General features: G+C 42.6%; 1 protein-coding gene across 2 annotated transcripts in view; it reads left to right on the top strand.

The window, feature by feature from the left end:
- TBX5 (T-box transcription factor 5) overlaps positions 1–8,215 on the top strand; it is a 54,107-nt gene extending 45,892 nt beyond the window's left edge. For both annotated transcript variants that reach the window (XM_004053950.5, XM_004053949.5), the window contains exon 9: positions 6,018–8,215. In XM_004053950.5, coding sequence (XP_004053998.3) covers positions 6,018–6,592 — 575 coding nt within the window. In that variant the 3' untranslated portion in view covers positions 6,593–8,215. The remainder of the gene's footprint in view (positions 1–6,017) is intronic.
- Positions 8,216–12,306: the final 4,091 nt, after the last annotated feature.

Genomic DNA, 12,306 nt, shown 5'->3' with positions numbered 1-12,306 from the left:
TGGAGATGTGGGTGGAATCGGGCCTTAGTGGCTGGTTGGCGATAACAAGGTGAAGAATTACCCCACTTCTTTGTGGATTTGGAAACCAACACTGAGGAACTTACCCAAAGTCACCCAGCTCATGAGTGGCCCAGCTCGAGATGTATACTGAGGCCTGTGGGCTCAGGGTGAATGGGGTATGCACCCTGGAGAAATCCTTTCACCTTTCCAGAAACTCTGCCCTTCTCACCTCCCTCCACCCCCAAAAGGGAGCTCCCAGTGACAGGGAACATTCCAACTGAGGGCTCTCTGTCCTGCCTAGGAGACAACAAATAGCAATTCATCATCAGCCTCCACACTGTAAAGTGATAAGGAATCAGCCGAGGTTTCCTTCCAGTTGGGATTCTCGTTAAGTGATAACTCCATGGGTGGTTTTCCCCCTGGCCCCTGCCTGCCCCACTATCTGACTTCCCCTCATTGTCTGTCTCCTTTCCAATGAGCCCAGGAGTCAGGCCCAATGAAATGTCACAGGGCCAGGCAGGCCGGAGGGCTCCTTGTGTTTGGAACTGGCTGTCTCCAAACTATCTCTCCCGATGGATTGAGCCAAAAAAGCCGGGAAGGTCTTTTATCAATGCCACTCAATCAAATCCAGGACCCCAGGGCCTGGGAGAGCACTTGTCTGTCTTTCTCCCTCCCACCCCTGACTCTCACCCCCACTCACATTAGAAACTAAAAGCAACCCAAATAAAGATTCTAGTAAAGCCATGAGCTGAATCAGATATTCAAAGGAAAGTTAGAGATTGAGAGGGGAAGGGGAATTCGATATGGAAAAGGGCTTTGCAGGGTGCATTTTCTGAGTGCTGTGTTTTAAAATGCGATTTCACATCCATTCCTTTGCTGATTCTCCAGTTCCCTGCAGCAGTCTTTGAACTAGGGGAGATGCCACCCATCTCTATTTTGCAGGGGTCTAATGGAGGACCAAGAGACAGGGTTAGATTTTAAGCTTATGTGGCTGATGAGTGGCAGATCTGGGATGGATGCATCAGATTAATCTTTATTTATTGAGCACTTAATGTATAATGGACACTGTGCTAGGTGCTTGGGATAAGTGGAGGACATGGTGGAAAAGGCTCCCACTCTCAAGAAACTTGAATTCTTACTGGATGAGACATATAATAATCCAGTAAGTAAATTTATTGGTTTCAGCTAGTGACTAGGTGATGTTTGAAACTGAGTCTTTTGATTTCTCGTTGAGAATCTTCGCGCGATACCATTCCAACCCTTCCTACTTTATGCTAAGAGCATGGGGACACCAAAAACAAATAACAACAACAACAAAAACAACAACAAAAAGTCATCCACCCACTCATCCACCCACCCACCAATCCATCCACCCACCATTCACCCATCCACCCACTCACTCATTCATCCATCCACCCATCCATCACTCATCTATCTATCCACTCACTCACCCATCCACCCACTCATCCATCTACCCACTCATCCATCCACCCATCACCCCACCCATCCACTTATCCATCCACCCACTTATCCATCCCTCCACCCATCTATCAACCCATCCATCCACCTACCCATCCACTCACTCATCCATCAACCCACCCATCCATTCACCCATCTACCCACCCACCCGTCCATGCATCCATCCACCCATCCAACCACCCATCCATCCACCCACTCATCCACCAATCCTCTCACTTATTCATCCATCCACCCATCCACCCACCCATACATCTATCCTCCCATCCATCCATCTACTCATCCACCCACTCATCCATAAGAGTCAAGGTTTGCTACCTTTTCATGTTGGCTGAGCATGTAGGGTTGCATGAAATGGAAAGCCTGGGGCCATCTGTCAGAATGGGCACTGCTTTGTGAGTCAGAAGACCTGAATTATAGCCACCTTCCCAACTTGCTGAAGGTCACTCAGCTAGAAAGATTACTACTCTGAGTTTCAGGGTCTCTGTCTGGGAAGACTCGCCAATTGTTCTTCATCTGAATGAACTGAATTGGCAAGAGAAATGACCTATTTGGGAATAATGAAAATATTTGCTCAATATGATTAGTATTTAAAAGCACTCTGTGAGCTTTCCAGCTCTGTAATGTACCCAAATACTTTTAAGTATGGGACAACTTTCAGAAAGCTATCTGTCCAGTCTTCCAAAAGAGAAAGAGGGAAAAGAAAATGGACCCAGGTCATTTGGACAGACAAGATTTGAATGCTTTATGTGCAAGGAAGATAAAAACTCAACTGCCCTCAGTATTACCTCAATTAAATCTCATAAAAAGTTCAGGTATTATCTCCATTTACAATCAAGAACTGAGATTGGAATGACCTGGTGATTCATCCACAGTCACATGGCCAGCGAGCATTGGAGCTGTAACTCTGTGCCTTAATATCTGTGCCCTGGATGCATTACTAAAGTCACTTTATCCAGAATCAAAAATATCTAGAAAAATCCAAAGTACTAGGGTTTTCTACAGTGCCATGCCATAATGAGTGGTCAGAATCAGGAAGAATTTACTGTTACCTAAGAGACTCATTTCGGTTTAGGATAGTTGCAATATAACTGACCACTCTTAATATGCAACTTTCTGAAGCCGAGTTGTGGACTCATCTCATCAGAAGACTTGATACTTAAATATAGCCCATTTACCAACCCTGAAAGTTAATCATGACTTGGCTGGAGATAGGTCTTTGCTGTTGAACGGTTATTGGGCTCTCAAAGAAGAGAAAAAAGAAAGAAACTGAGCCATAACCAAAATAAACACAGAGATTACATCCAGAGCATTTATCATGACTGACCTGAAATTTGGATCCTTGAGTTGGAATTTCTTTACAATGTGATGAGGCCTGAGAGGAATTTGAGAATGTTCAGGACCTGCTTTCATCAATAAGCCAAGATTGAGTTTTTCTTAGTGCTCTGCATTAGATCTTTGGGGTATTAAATATTAAAGACTGGAATGTATAATTTTACGATTTTCCAAAATGTGTTCCGGCCGTTTTCTTATTATTCTTCCTTTTTTACTTGTAACAAATCTGGAAGGGGATCAGAAACTTGAGAATAGTTAGTTTGCCTTGTTTTTTTTTTCTCTTGCCAAGGGTACCCTGCAGCTGTACTTTCTATTATTGAAAAGGGGAACACCCTGGTTAAATGGAAAACCCAAAGGTTATGATTCCAGCAACAATGGAAACACTCAGGTTTATGAATCTGGGGGAAGGAAGGAAGAATTGAAGGAAAGGAATCAAGGGAGGAGGTGGTGAGGACAAAAAGAAGCTGAGTATAGCAATGTCTTCAAGCCTCCAAAAACAAACAAACAAACAAAAAAAACCCCACACAGTTAAAAGGTGAAAAATGTGGCCATTCATTCATCTGGATGTTTTCAAACATCTGCATGGTTGGCATGATGTAGATAGAACACCTGGGAAGAGTGTGTTTTTCTTTTTTTTTATTTTTGGTACAAATTTTTTTGGTATCCTATAGGTCCCAGATGTGGCCCAGAAAGAGTCTAGTGGAAATAAGTTTACTTGCTGTTAAGTGGGCACAACCCTAAGAGATATGTTTTGTTTGTGGATACTTTTGGCTTATCTGTGGGTGTCACTTGGACATTGATACAAATGGAGCTGATTGGTGGAATCCAAACCCAAGCTACTCTACCTGGGTTTGGGAGCTATTTTACAAACCAGTCCAAAGCCAAAGGATTTAGTCTTGAGTCAATGGCTTACTTGTGTCTTTATATCTGAGGACCACCTCTCAGTCACAGAGTGTCAGCCTCCCTCACTTACTGCTCATGGTAGGATAGACTGGGATTGAGGACATGCACCAAAAGCAGCATCATGTTCACCACTCTATCTCAAGCACCTGGCACAATACCTAGCACTTTGGAGCAGCTCAGTAATTATCTGTTGTATGATTGCATGAGTGGCACTGGATATTAGAAATCTAGAGAGTTGGAAGCAAGGTGTGTAGGCAAAGTCAATCCAATCTGGCTTAGATTCCAGCCTCTGTTCCTTCTCAGCCATGTGACCTTGGGCAAGTCACTTCTCTGAGCTTTAGTTTCTGCCTTTATGAGACAGGCATTACAGCAGACACCTTGAGGAATTACTGTGAGATGAAGAGTAAGGTCATGTAGTAGGTACTCAATAAATAATAGCTCTGATCATTTCCTCTCGTTATTTAGTTCAGCATTCTGTTTTCATGGCCATGAGCCATCACAGTGAGTTGCATGGATGCCCCAGTGTTTCATTTTTCTTCACTTCTCCAAAGACAGACATAATTTCTTAACATTTATTGACTAGAAAGAGACAGAAAGATGACGAAAGAGAATTTTCAGTTTGGAAGGTAAAATTTCAGATAAGTAATGAGTCTGTGTTGAGGTTTATACTTTGGTAGATATCCCCAAGTATTGCTTCCCCTGAAGGGAATACTTTGAGGGTATTATTGTGAATTATGTCTGCCATGAGCTTGACTGGTGGTGTTACCCCTGCAACAAGAGCTGTTCATGTTGATGGAAATCAGGAGACTTACATGCTCAATCTTAGTTCTTAGCTACCCAGTAAGGTAAGTATTACTCACTTTGATTCAGAGATGATGATGAGTCTCTGAGTGTAGATGCCCTGCTGGTATCACACAGATATTAAGTAAAGGAGCCTGATTCAAATCCAGACATGTCTAGGCTTCTTAACCTGGGGTCTGGGTTTTAGGGAGTCTTTGAACCCCCTGAAATTGTATGCAAAGCCTTGTATGCACATGCAGTTTTCAAAACATTGTGTTTCAATGTAGTTTTCTAGGAAAGAGCCCAGCACTTTTGCTTGTTTTCAAAAGGGCCAGTGGCCCCAAAGTGGTGAAAGGAGACCCCCTTTCAGAGACAAAACTATCTCCACTTCCCTACACTAGGAAATAACTAGTACACAGGGAAGGGAAGGGACTTGCTCAGCAGGAAACAGCAACACATTAACTTGTACCAACTTAACAAATACTAACTAGGCACATGCTTACATAAGGAATCAGGAAAGAATTTGAACATTCATTCAAGCTCCCTCCCACTCATCCATGCATCCATGCATCCATGCATCCATGCATCCATCCATCCATCCATCCATCCATCCATCCATCCATCCATCCATCCATCGTACAAATATTTATTGCATGCTTTCTCTATGTATCAAGACAGTGAAAAACAAGGACTTTGTGGTCAGACTACTTGGATTCTAATCCTGGCTCTACTGTTTATCAGCCATGTAAAACCTTGGGCAAGTTTCTTAACCTCCGTGAGTCCTTTTTCTCTCATCTGTAAGATGAGGATAATAATAAAACCCACCTGGTGGGGTTGTTGTGATTAAATGTGTTACTTCATGGAGAGTGCTTAGAATCGTGCTACGCAGAGTACACACTGTATATGTTTGTTTTGACTTATTGTTGATGCTACTGTTAATAGTAGGTGTTTACTAGGTTCTGGGAATATAGTCATGGATAAGGCAGACAATGTCCTGCTTTTATGAAATTTACATGCTGGAGAAGAGGAAAGATAGTAATAATTGCTATTTATTTATTTTTGAGATGGGGGGGTCTCACTATGTTGCCCAGGCTGGTCTCAAACTCCTGGGCTCAAGTGATCCTCTTTCCTTGGGCTCCCGAGCAGCTGGAACTATAGGCGTGCACAACTGCACCTGGTTAGTTGCTATTTATTGAGTGTTTCTGGGCTCTGGACTAAGTGCTTCATGTATTTTCCCATTTAATTCTCAACACTGCCCTTTGTAGGAAGTGCTATTTCCTACCCTTTCCATCTTACAGATGAAGAAGCTGAACCCAGAAAGGTCAAACTGTTTGCATAGAACTCCATAGCCCAAGGTCTTAACCATTACAATCCACCCCCCTTTTTTTTTGTTTTCAGAATGGCGGTTAGGGCTAACAATCTCTCAGGCCTTATTCTTCAGTACTTTGGCCAAATAACTGTCTCCACTTTTAGCTGCCTGGTGCCTGCTCCTGGCCTCACTGCTGTCTCTCCTGTCTTCACAGAGGAAGAATGTTCCACCACAGACCATCCCTATAAGAAGCCCTACATGGAGACATCACCCAGTGAAGAAGATTCCTTCTACCGCTCTAGCTATCCACAGCAGCAGGGCCTGGGTGCCTCCTACAGGACAGAGTCGGCACAGCGGCAGGCCTGCATGTATGCCAGCTCTGCGCCCCCCAGCGAGCCTGTGCCCAGCCTGGAGGACATCAGCTGCAACACGTGGCCAAGCATGCCTTCCTACAGCAGCTGCACCGTCACCACCGTGCAGCCCATGGACAGGCTACCCTACCAGCACTTCTCTGCTCACTTCACCTCGGGGCCCCTGGTCCCTCGGCTGGCTGGCATGGCCAACCATGGCTCCCCACAGCTGGGAGAGGGAATGTTCCAGCACCAGACCTCCGTGGCCCACCAGCCTGTGGTCAGGCAGTGTGGGCCTCAGACTGGCCTGCAGTCCCCTGGCACCCTTCAGCCCCCTGAGTTCCTCTACTCTCATGGCGTGCCAAGGACTCTATCCCCTCATCAGTACCACTCTGTGCACGGAGTTGGCATGGTGCCAGAGTGGAGCGACAATAGCTAAAGTGAGGCCTGCTTCACAACAGACATTTCTTAGAGAAAGAGAGAGAGAGAGGAGAAAGAGAAAGAAGGAGAGAGACAGTAGCCAAGAGAACCCCACGGACAAGATTTTTCATTTCACCCAATGTTCACATCTGCACTCAAGGTCGCTGGATGCTGATCTAATCAGTAGCTTGAAACCACAATTTTAAAAATGTGACTTTCTTGTTTTGTCTCAAAACTTAAAAAAACAAACACAAAAAGATGAGTCCCACCCCCCACTACCACCACACCCATCAACCAGCCACATTCACGCTACTCCCCAGATCTCTTCCCCCATTCCTTCTTTTGGGCTCTAGAAAGTCTTGCCTCATTGAGTGTTTTTCCCTAGTGCGTAGTTGGAGTCTGTCCCTGTCTTGGTGTTAATGTTGACATTGTTATATAATAAATGATAATATATTTTTTCTTTCAATTTTCTTAATGGGACCCAGTCCCTTATTTGGGGGGAGGTCTGAGGCAAGTATATTTCAAAATATGTACTTGCGGGATTCCCTTCAAGTAAACCATCCCTGAAACCTAAATTCACGTTTCCCCTTGACTAAGAAAAGCACCTACCTCTGCCATGTGATGTTTCTGAAAAGCCTCCGTATGTCCCCATTTGCTTTGGTTTTGTCCTGCCTTCTCCAATATCACGTGCTCAGTTTTGCCTCTACTTACCCATGGAGTCAGGATAACACTGACGCTCCCTGGCATCCTATCTTATTCAGCCCTACCATCTTGCCAGCTCTGTCTTTCCAGCTGTCTGTCGCTAAAACGTGGCCTATAGCTTCCCTTCCGGAAAGCTTGCTTTGAAAAACTTAAAAAGCCCCCGTTTACATGTAGGCAGGACTGTGATAACAGTGCAAGCTCTGTGTTGACAAGAGTTGTGGACAAAAAGCCAAAATAAATATTCTTCCTGATTAAAAAAAATTTTTTTGAAAAACACAAGGCCAGCCCCAACCTTCCAAACCTCCATCACCAACAACCCAAACTGGATGTCAAGCAAAATGCACAATTCCTACAGAAGAGGCAAGACACAGTCACCGATGATATCTCTCCAAAGAAACCACGCCCACACCAATGCCGACACAAAACTGTGTTTACTGAAAGCCGAAAACAGTATTAAAAAAAGTGTGTAAGTAAAGTGTTATGGTAGGGTTCTTCAGATGTAATATTTTACTGGTACTATTTATTTATAAATAGGAATTCTAATTAAGTAATAACATGAAATGAAACCCAGCATAGGAGCTGGCCAAGAGCTTTTAATTTTATTGATACTCAAAACCAAGTTTGTGTTTTTTTGTTTTTTTTTGTTTGTTTTTTTCCTCTTTCGAATGTGCTTTGCTTTTTTTGATTAAAAAGAATTTTTTTTTCCTTTTTTATAAACAGACCCTAATAAAGAGAACAGGGTAAGATGTGAGGCTGAGTGTGTTTAAGTACGTGAGAGAGTGTGAGTGTGTTTGTAAGTGAGTGTCCCTATGCGATTATGTCTCTTTATGTTGCTAAGGGGGGAGGGTGAGGATTAAGTATTCGTGCCTTATATTTGTGTGCCAATTAATGCCTAATAAATACCATGTGCTTAAACAAGTACAAGGAACTTGAACACCCATTTTTTTTTTCCTGTTCTTTCTACCGACTGAATAGAGGGGATAGGAAGTGGAGGAAACAGGAAGAGGTTGTCTTGCATGTGAATTTCTCACCTCACGTGATTTCTCATGCCCATCGCAGGAGAATTTGGGATCCATTGTCCTTGAGTGTGATGAAGCTGAATATATGATCCACTGGTTTATATCCCTGGAATGAGGTTACTTGTTTTAATGGAATTTGTGTAGGCACTGGAGAAGAAAAGTCTTTAGGAATTCCAACTGATTTAAAATGGTATCAGTCATATTATATGTAACACCTAATGTTTGGGTTTTTCAAGAATCTCTTTCTCTGAATTAATTGTTGGAGCCAGGCGTTTTGGGGGTTCTACTGCAAATAACTTTATGAACCATCAGTGAATCAGATATTGATTTTAAATCCATGGATCTAGGATTTGTGAACTTGAGCTCTAGAACACATATGGGACAGAAGAGAGCAGCAAATTGGTGAGTACATTTGTGCAGCAGATTTGTTCTGTTTTTGTAATTTTGATGCCCGCATCCCTCAAATTATCAAGAGCTATCAAATATGCCACATCCCCTTGAAAAAGAAACAATTGGCTTGTTGATTACAAGTTATTCATTTAATCAGGTCCCCTGGGACCTTTCCCGGGCAAAGAAGCCCTGAAAAGTGTGAATTAATTATAAAGAAATGACAATTCAGCTTCTTTCAAGTGCAATGGAGAAACTAGGTCAATGGCTTTCCTGTTCCCCCAAAGGACTGCATTAGTAAAGTTTCACTGAACAGGTTCTGACTGTGCTCCAAATAGATATTTATTCTGATGGGTTCAGTTTAAAAAAAAAAAAAGTTGCCTTTGAAGACATTGCCTTTGAAACTAATTTTATCAACTCTATACAACAGTCAGTTTTATGCTTTCAGAGGAACATCATCCAAATTAGGAATCTGTGTCCCCACCTCACCACTCAAACAGTTGCCACCATTGGAAAATCATTAAAAACATGTTCACAGCAAGTTTCACAAATCAGACAAGGGACACTGTCATTTCATAACCAATACAGGTTAACCTCTTTGGGTTCTAAACGATTGTTATAGTGGATCTTTTCACTGATTCAGTAGGATTAAGGATGCAATGTCCAAGAGTTAATGTAGTTTCATCATGGTGTTGATAAAACCATGGCAAGGCACACAATGCACATTGTTACGGTCCTGTAATGTATTTGGTGGGTGCTTGCTTTAGACTGGACATGTGGTAAGTACCGGGGACACAGCAGTGAACAAAAAGAGAGGGGCTGTGTCCTTTGGAACTTATGATTTAGTGAGAGAGAGAAAAAGCCCTTAGGAAATTATGTGCATCCTCAGTGGATTGCAGTGGTGGAAATTACTACAAAGACAGAGTGCCCAATGGCATAAAGGGATAAGGCAAGGGGTCCTAACCCCATCTGGGGGAGGTGACTCTTGAGCACAGCCCTAATGATGAGTAGGAATTAATCAGGTAAAAGGTTGGGAGGAAAAGTATTGCAGAGAGAGGGAACAACTTGTGCAAAGTCCTGAGGCAGAAATTGTGATGGAGGAATGAGATGCAGGTTTGTAAGTGGGTAGTAATCACCTAGTTCACATGCCTTCATTCAGTAAACATGTAGGAAGGTTCTACTATGTGCAGTCGATAGCTTTACTCATACAGGACCTACTAATTGTGATAGGCTCCTTTCCAGGTAATTTCTAAAGTTGCAGAGGACAGACTCTGGATGTGTGAGATGGTAGGTTTTTTTGTACCCAGGAGAGGAGTATTACAGCATCCGCCTGGCTTCCTGGTCCTCTACAGTTTAGGACCCAAGCTTATAGGGCAGAAGAAACACAAGAACTTTCAAGAGGGTCAGCTCATTAGTATTCTTGAGCTCAGAGAGGTTGAAAATTCCCCCCCAGATTACACAGCTGGTGTGTGGCAGGGCTTACCGTGAAACCTAAGTTAGCCCAAGCCTTAAGTTTCCTCTTCTATAAAAAGAAGATAATTGGCTGGCTTTGATGGCTCATGCCTGTAATTCCAACACTTCGGGAGGCCAAGGACGGAGGATTGCTGAAGCCCAGGAATAAGCCTGGGCAATATAGCAAGACCCCTGTCTCTACAAAAAAAAAAAAAAAGAAGATATTCTACATGCTTCAAAGAACTGTTGTGCATTTGAGATAATATCTGTGAAAGTTTCCAGCAAAGTATTTAACACAGCAGATGTTCAACAAATGCTTGAAAGACTTTATTTATTTATGTTTTTTTTTTTGAGACGGAGTTTTGCTCTTGTTGCCCAGGCTGGAGTGCAGTGGCGCAATCTCGGCTCACCACAACCTCTGCCTCCTGGGTTCAAGCGATTCTCCTGCCTCAGCCTTCCGAGTAGCTGGGATTACAGGCATGTGCCACCATGCCTGGCTAATTTTGTATTTTTAGTAAAGATGGGGTTTCTCCATGTTGGTCAGGCTGGTTTCAAGCTCCCGACCTCAGGTGATCCACCCGCCTTGCCAAAGTGTTGGGATTACAGGCGTGAGTCACTGCACCTGGCCGAAAGACTTTAATCAATGAAATTTAAGTTAAATATAATTTTTTAAATCATTGACTTGGCAAATGTATATTTAAAAAATAATATTACCTATTGCTAATGAGAAAGTAGGAAATCTCATAAACTAATGGTTGGAAATACAAACTAGATAAACCTTTGGGAGGAGAGTTTGCAAAATGTATCAAAAGTCTTAATGTGTAAATCATTTAGTCTGATAATTCTGCTTTGAGGAGTTGGTCTGAAGGAAATAATCAGAGATGTATATAAACATTTATTTTCTGGGAAGTCTATCATGATTTTTTAAAATCATGCAAAATAGGAAACAGCCTTAATATCCAATAATATGGAGTTGGTTAAATAAATTAGTGCATGATGAAATACCACATGGCCATTAAGAAACACATTTGTGGGCCAGGTGTGGTGGCTCACGCCTGTAATCCCAGCACTTTGCAAGGCCGAGGCAGGCAGATCACCTGAGGTCAGGAGTCCACGACCAGCCTGGCCAACATGGTGAAACTCCATCTCTACTAAAAACACAATAATTAGCTGGGCGTGGTGGTGCACGCCTGTAATCCCAGCTACTCGGGAGGCAGGAGAATCGCTTGAACCTGGGAGGCAGAGGTTGCAGTGAGCCGAGATCATGCCACTACACTCCAGCTGGGATGACAGAGTGAGACTCCGTCTCAAGAAAATAAAAAAAGAAGAAACACATTTGTGGAGAAGATGTTTAAGATTCAACGCAAGCTAAAGAAGCTTCAAGTAGCTTGCACAGCAGCTTCTCAATTTGATTAAACACACCAGCATACATTCACACTTGAAAGGAAACAAAAGCACTCTTAGGACATATAACAATAACAGTGATGGGATTGTGGGTGTTCAAATTTTCTTTGTTCTTTTGGGATGTCCCAGTTTTCCTTATGATGAAGATGAATTATCTTTGTAACTAGAATTAGTAAATAAAATCTAGCTTGTTGTTTGTTCATTGAAATGAGTCTGTGAGAAAGATGGGACACTCCTGTCTACCTTGAGGAGGAAGGGATGAAGCTCCTGTAATGAGATACATTGGCCCCATCAGTGACAGAGCTGGGTACTGGTACTGATCAGCCGACTGCTCATCATGGAATGCTCCATATTCAACTCAAAAACAAGGTGATGGCTGGATACTTCTCTTTGTCTTCACTTTCTGAGATTGCTACTTGTGTGCTTTCTTTTCTTTTTTTTTTTAATTTTATTATTATTATACTTTAAGTTTTAGGGTACATGTGCTTTCTTGGTCCTCTTGGGAGGTTAGGCTACGGTCCTGGGATGAGTTATTATTCCCTTTTAATAAACACAACACAAGTATTGAATCAGGCACTCATTTATCTCACCTTTGTTCTCTAATTGAACTGGGTTATAAAATTCACTCTGTCATTTACTGCCTTTGTGACCTTGGGCAAGTCTCTTAACCTCTTTGACCTTCCATTTGATCATATGTAAAATGGGGTTACTACAAGTATTTATCCCAGAGATTCCTCGTTTGTCTGAGGATTCAATGAGACAATGAGCA

The sequence above is a fragment of the Gorilla gorilla genome, chromosome 10 (genome assembly GCF_029281585.2).
Source record: "Gorilla gorilla gorilla isolate KB3781 chromosome 10, NHGRI_mGorGor1-v2.1_pri, whole genome shotgun sequence".
NCBI lineage: Eukaryota > Metazoa > Chordata > Mammalia > Primates > Hominidae > Gorilla > Gorilla gorilla.
The sequence above is the reverse complement of the archived record's forward strand: the minus strand, read 5'-3'. Positions and strand labels throughout refer to the sequence as shown.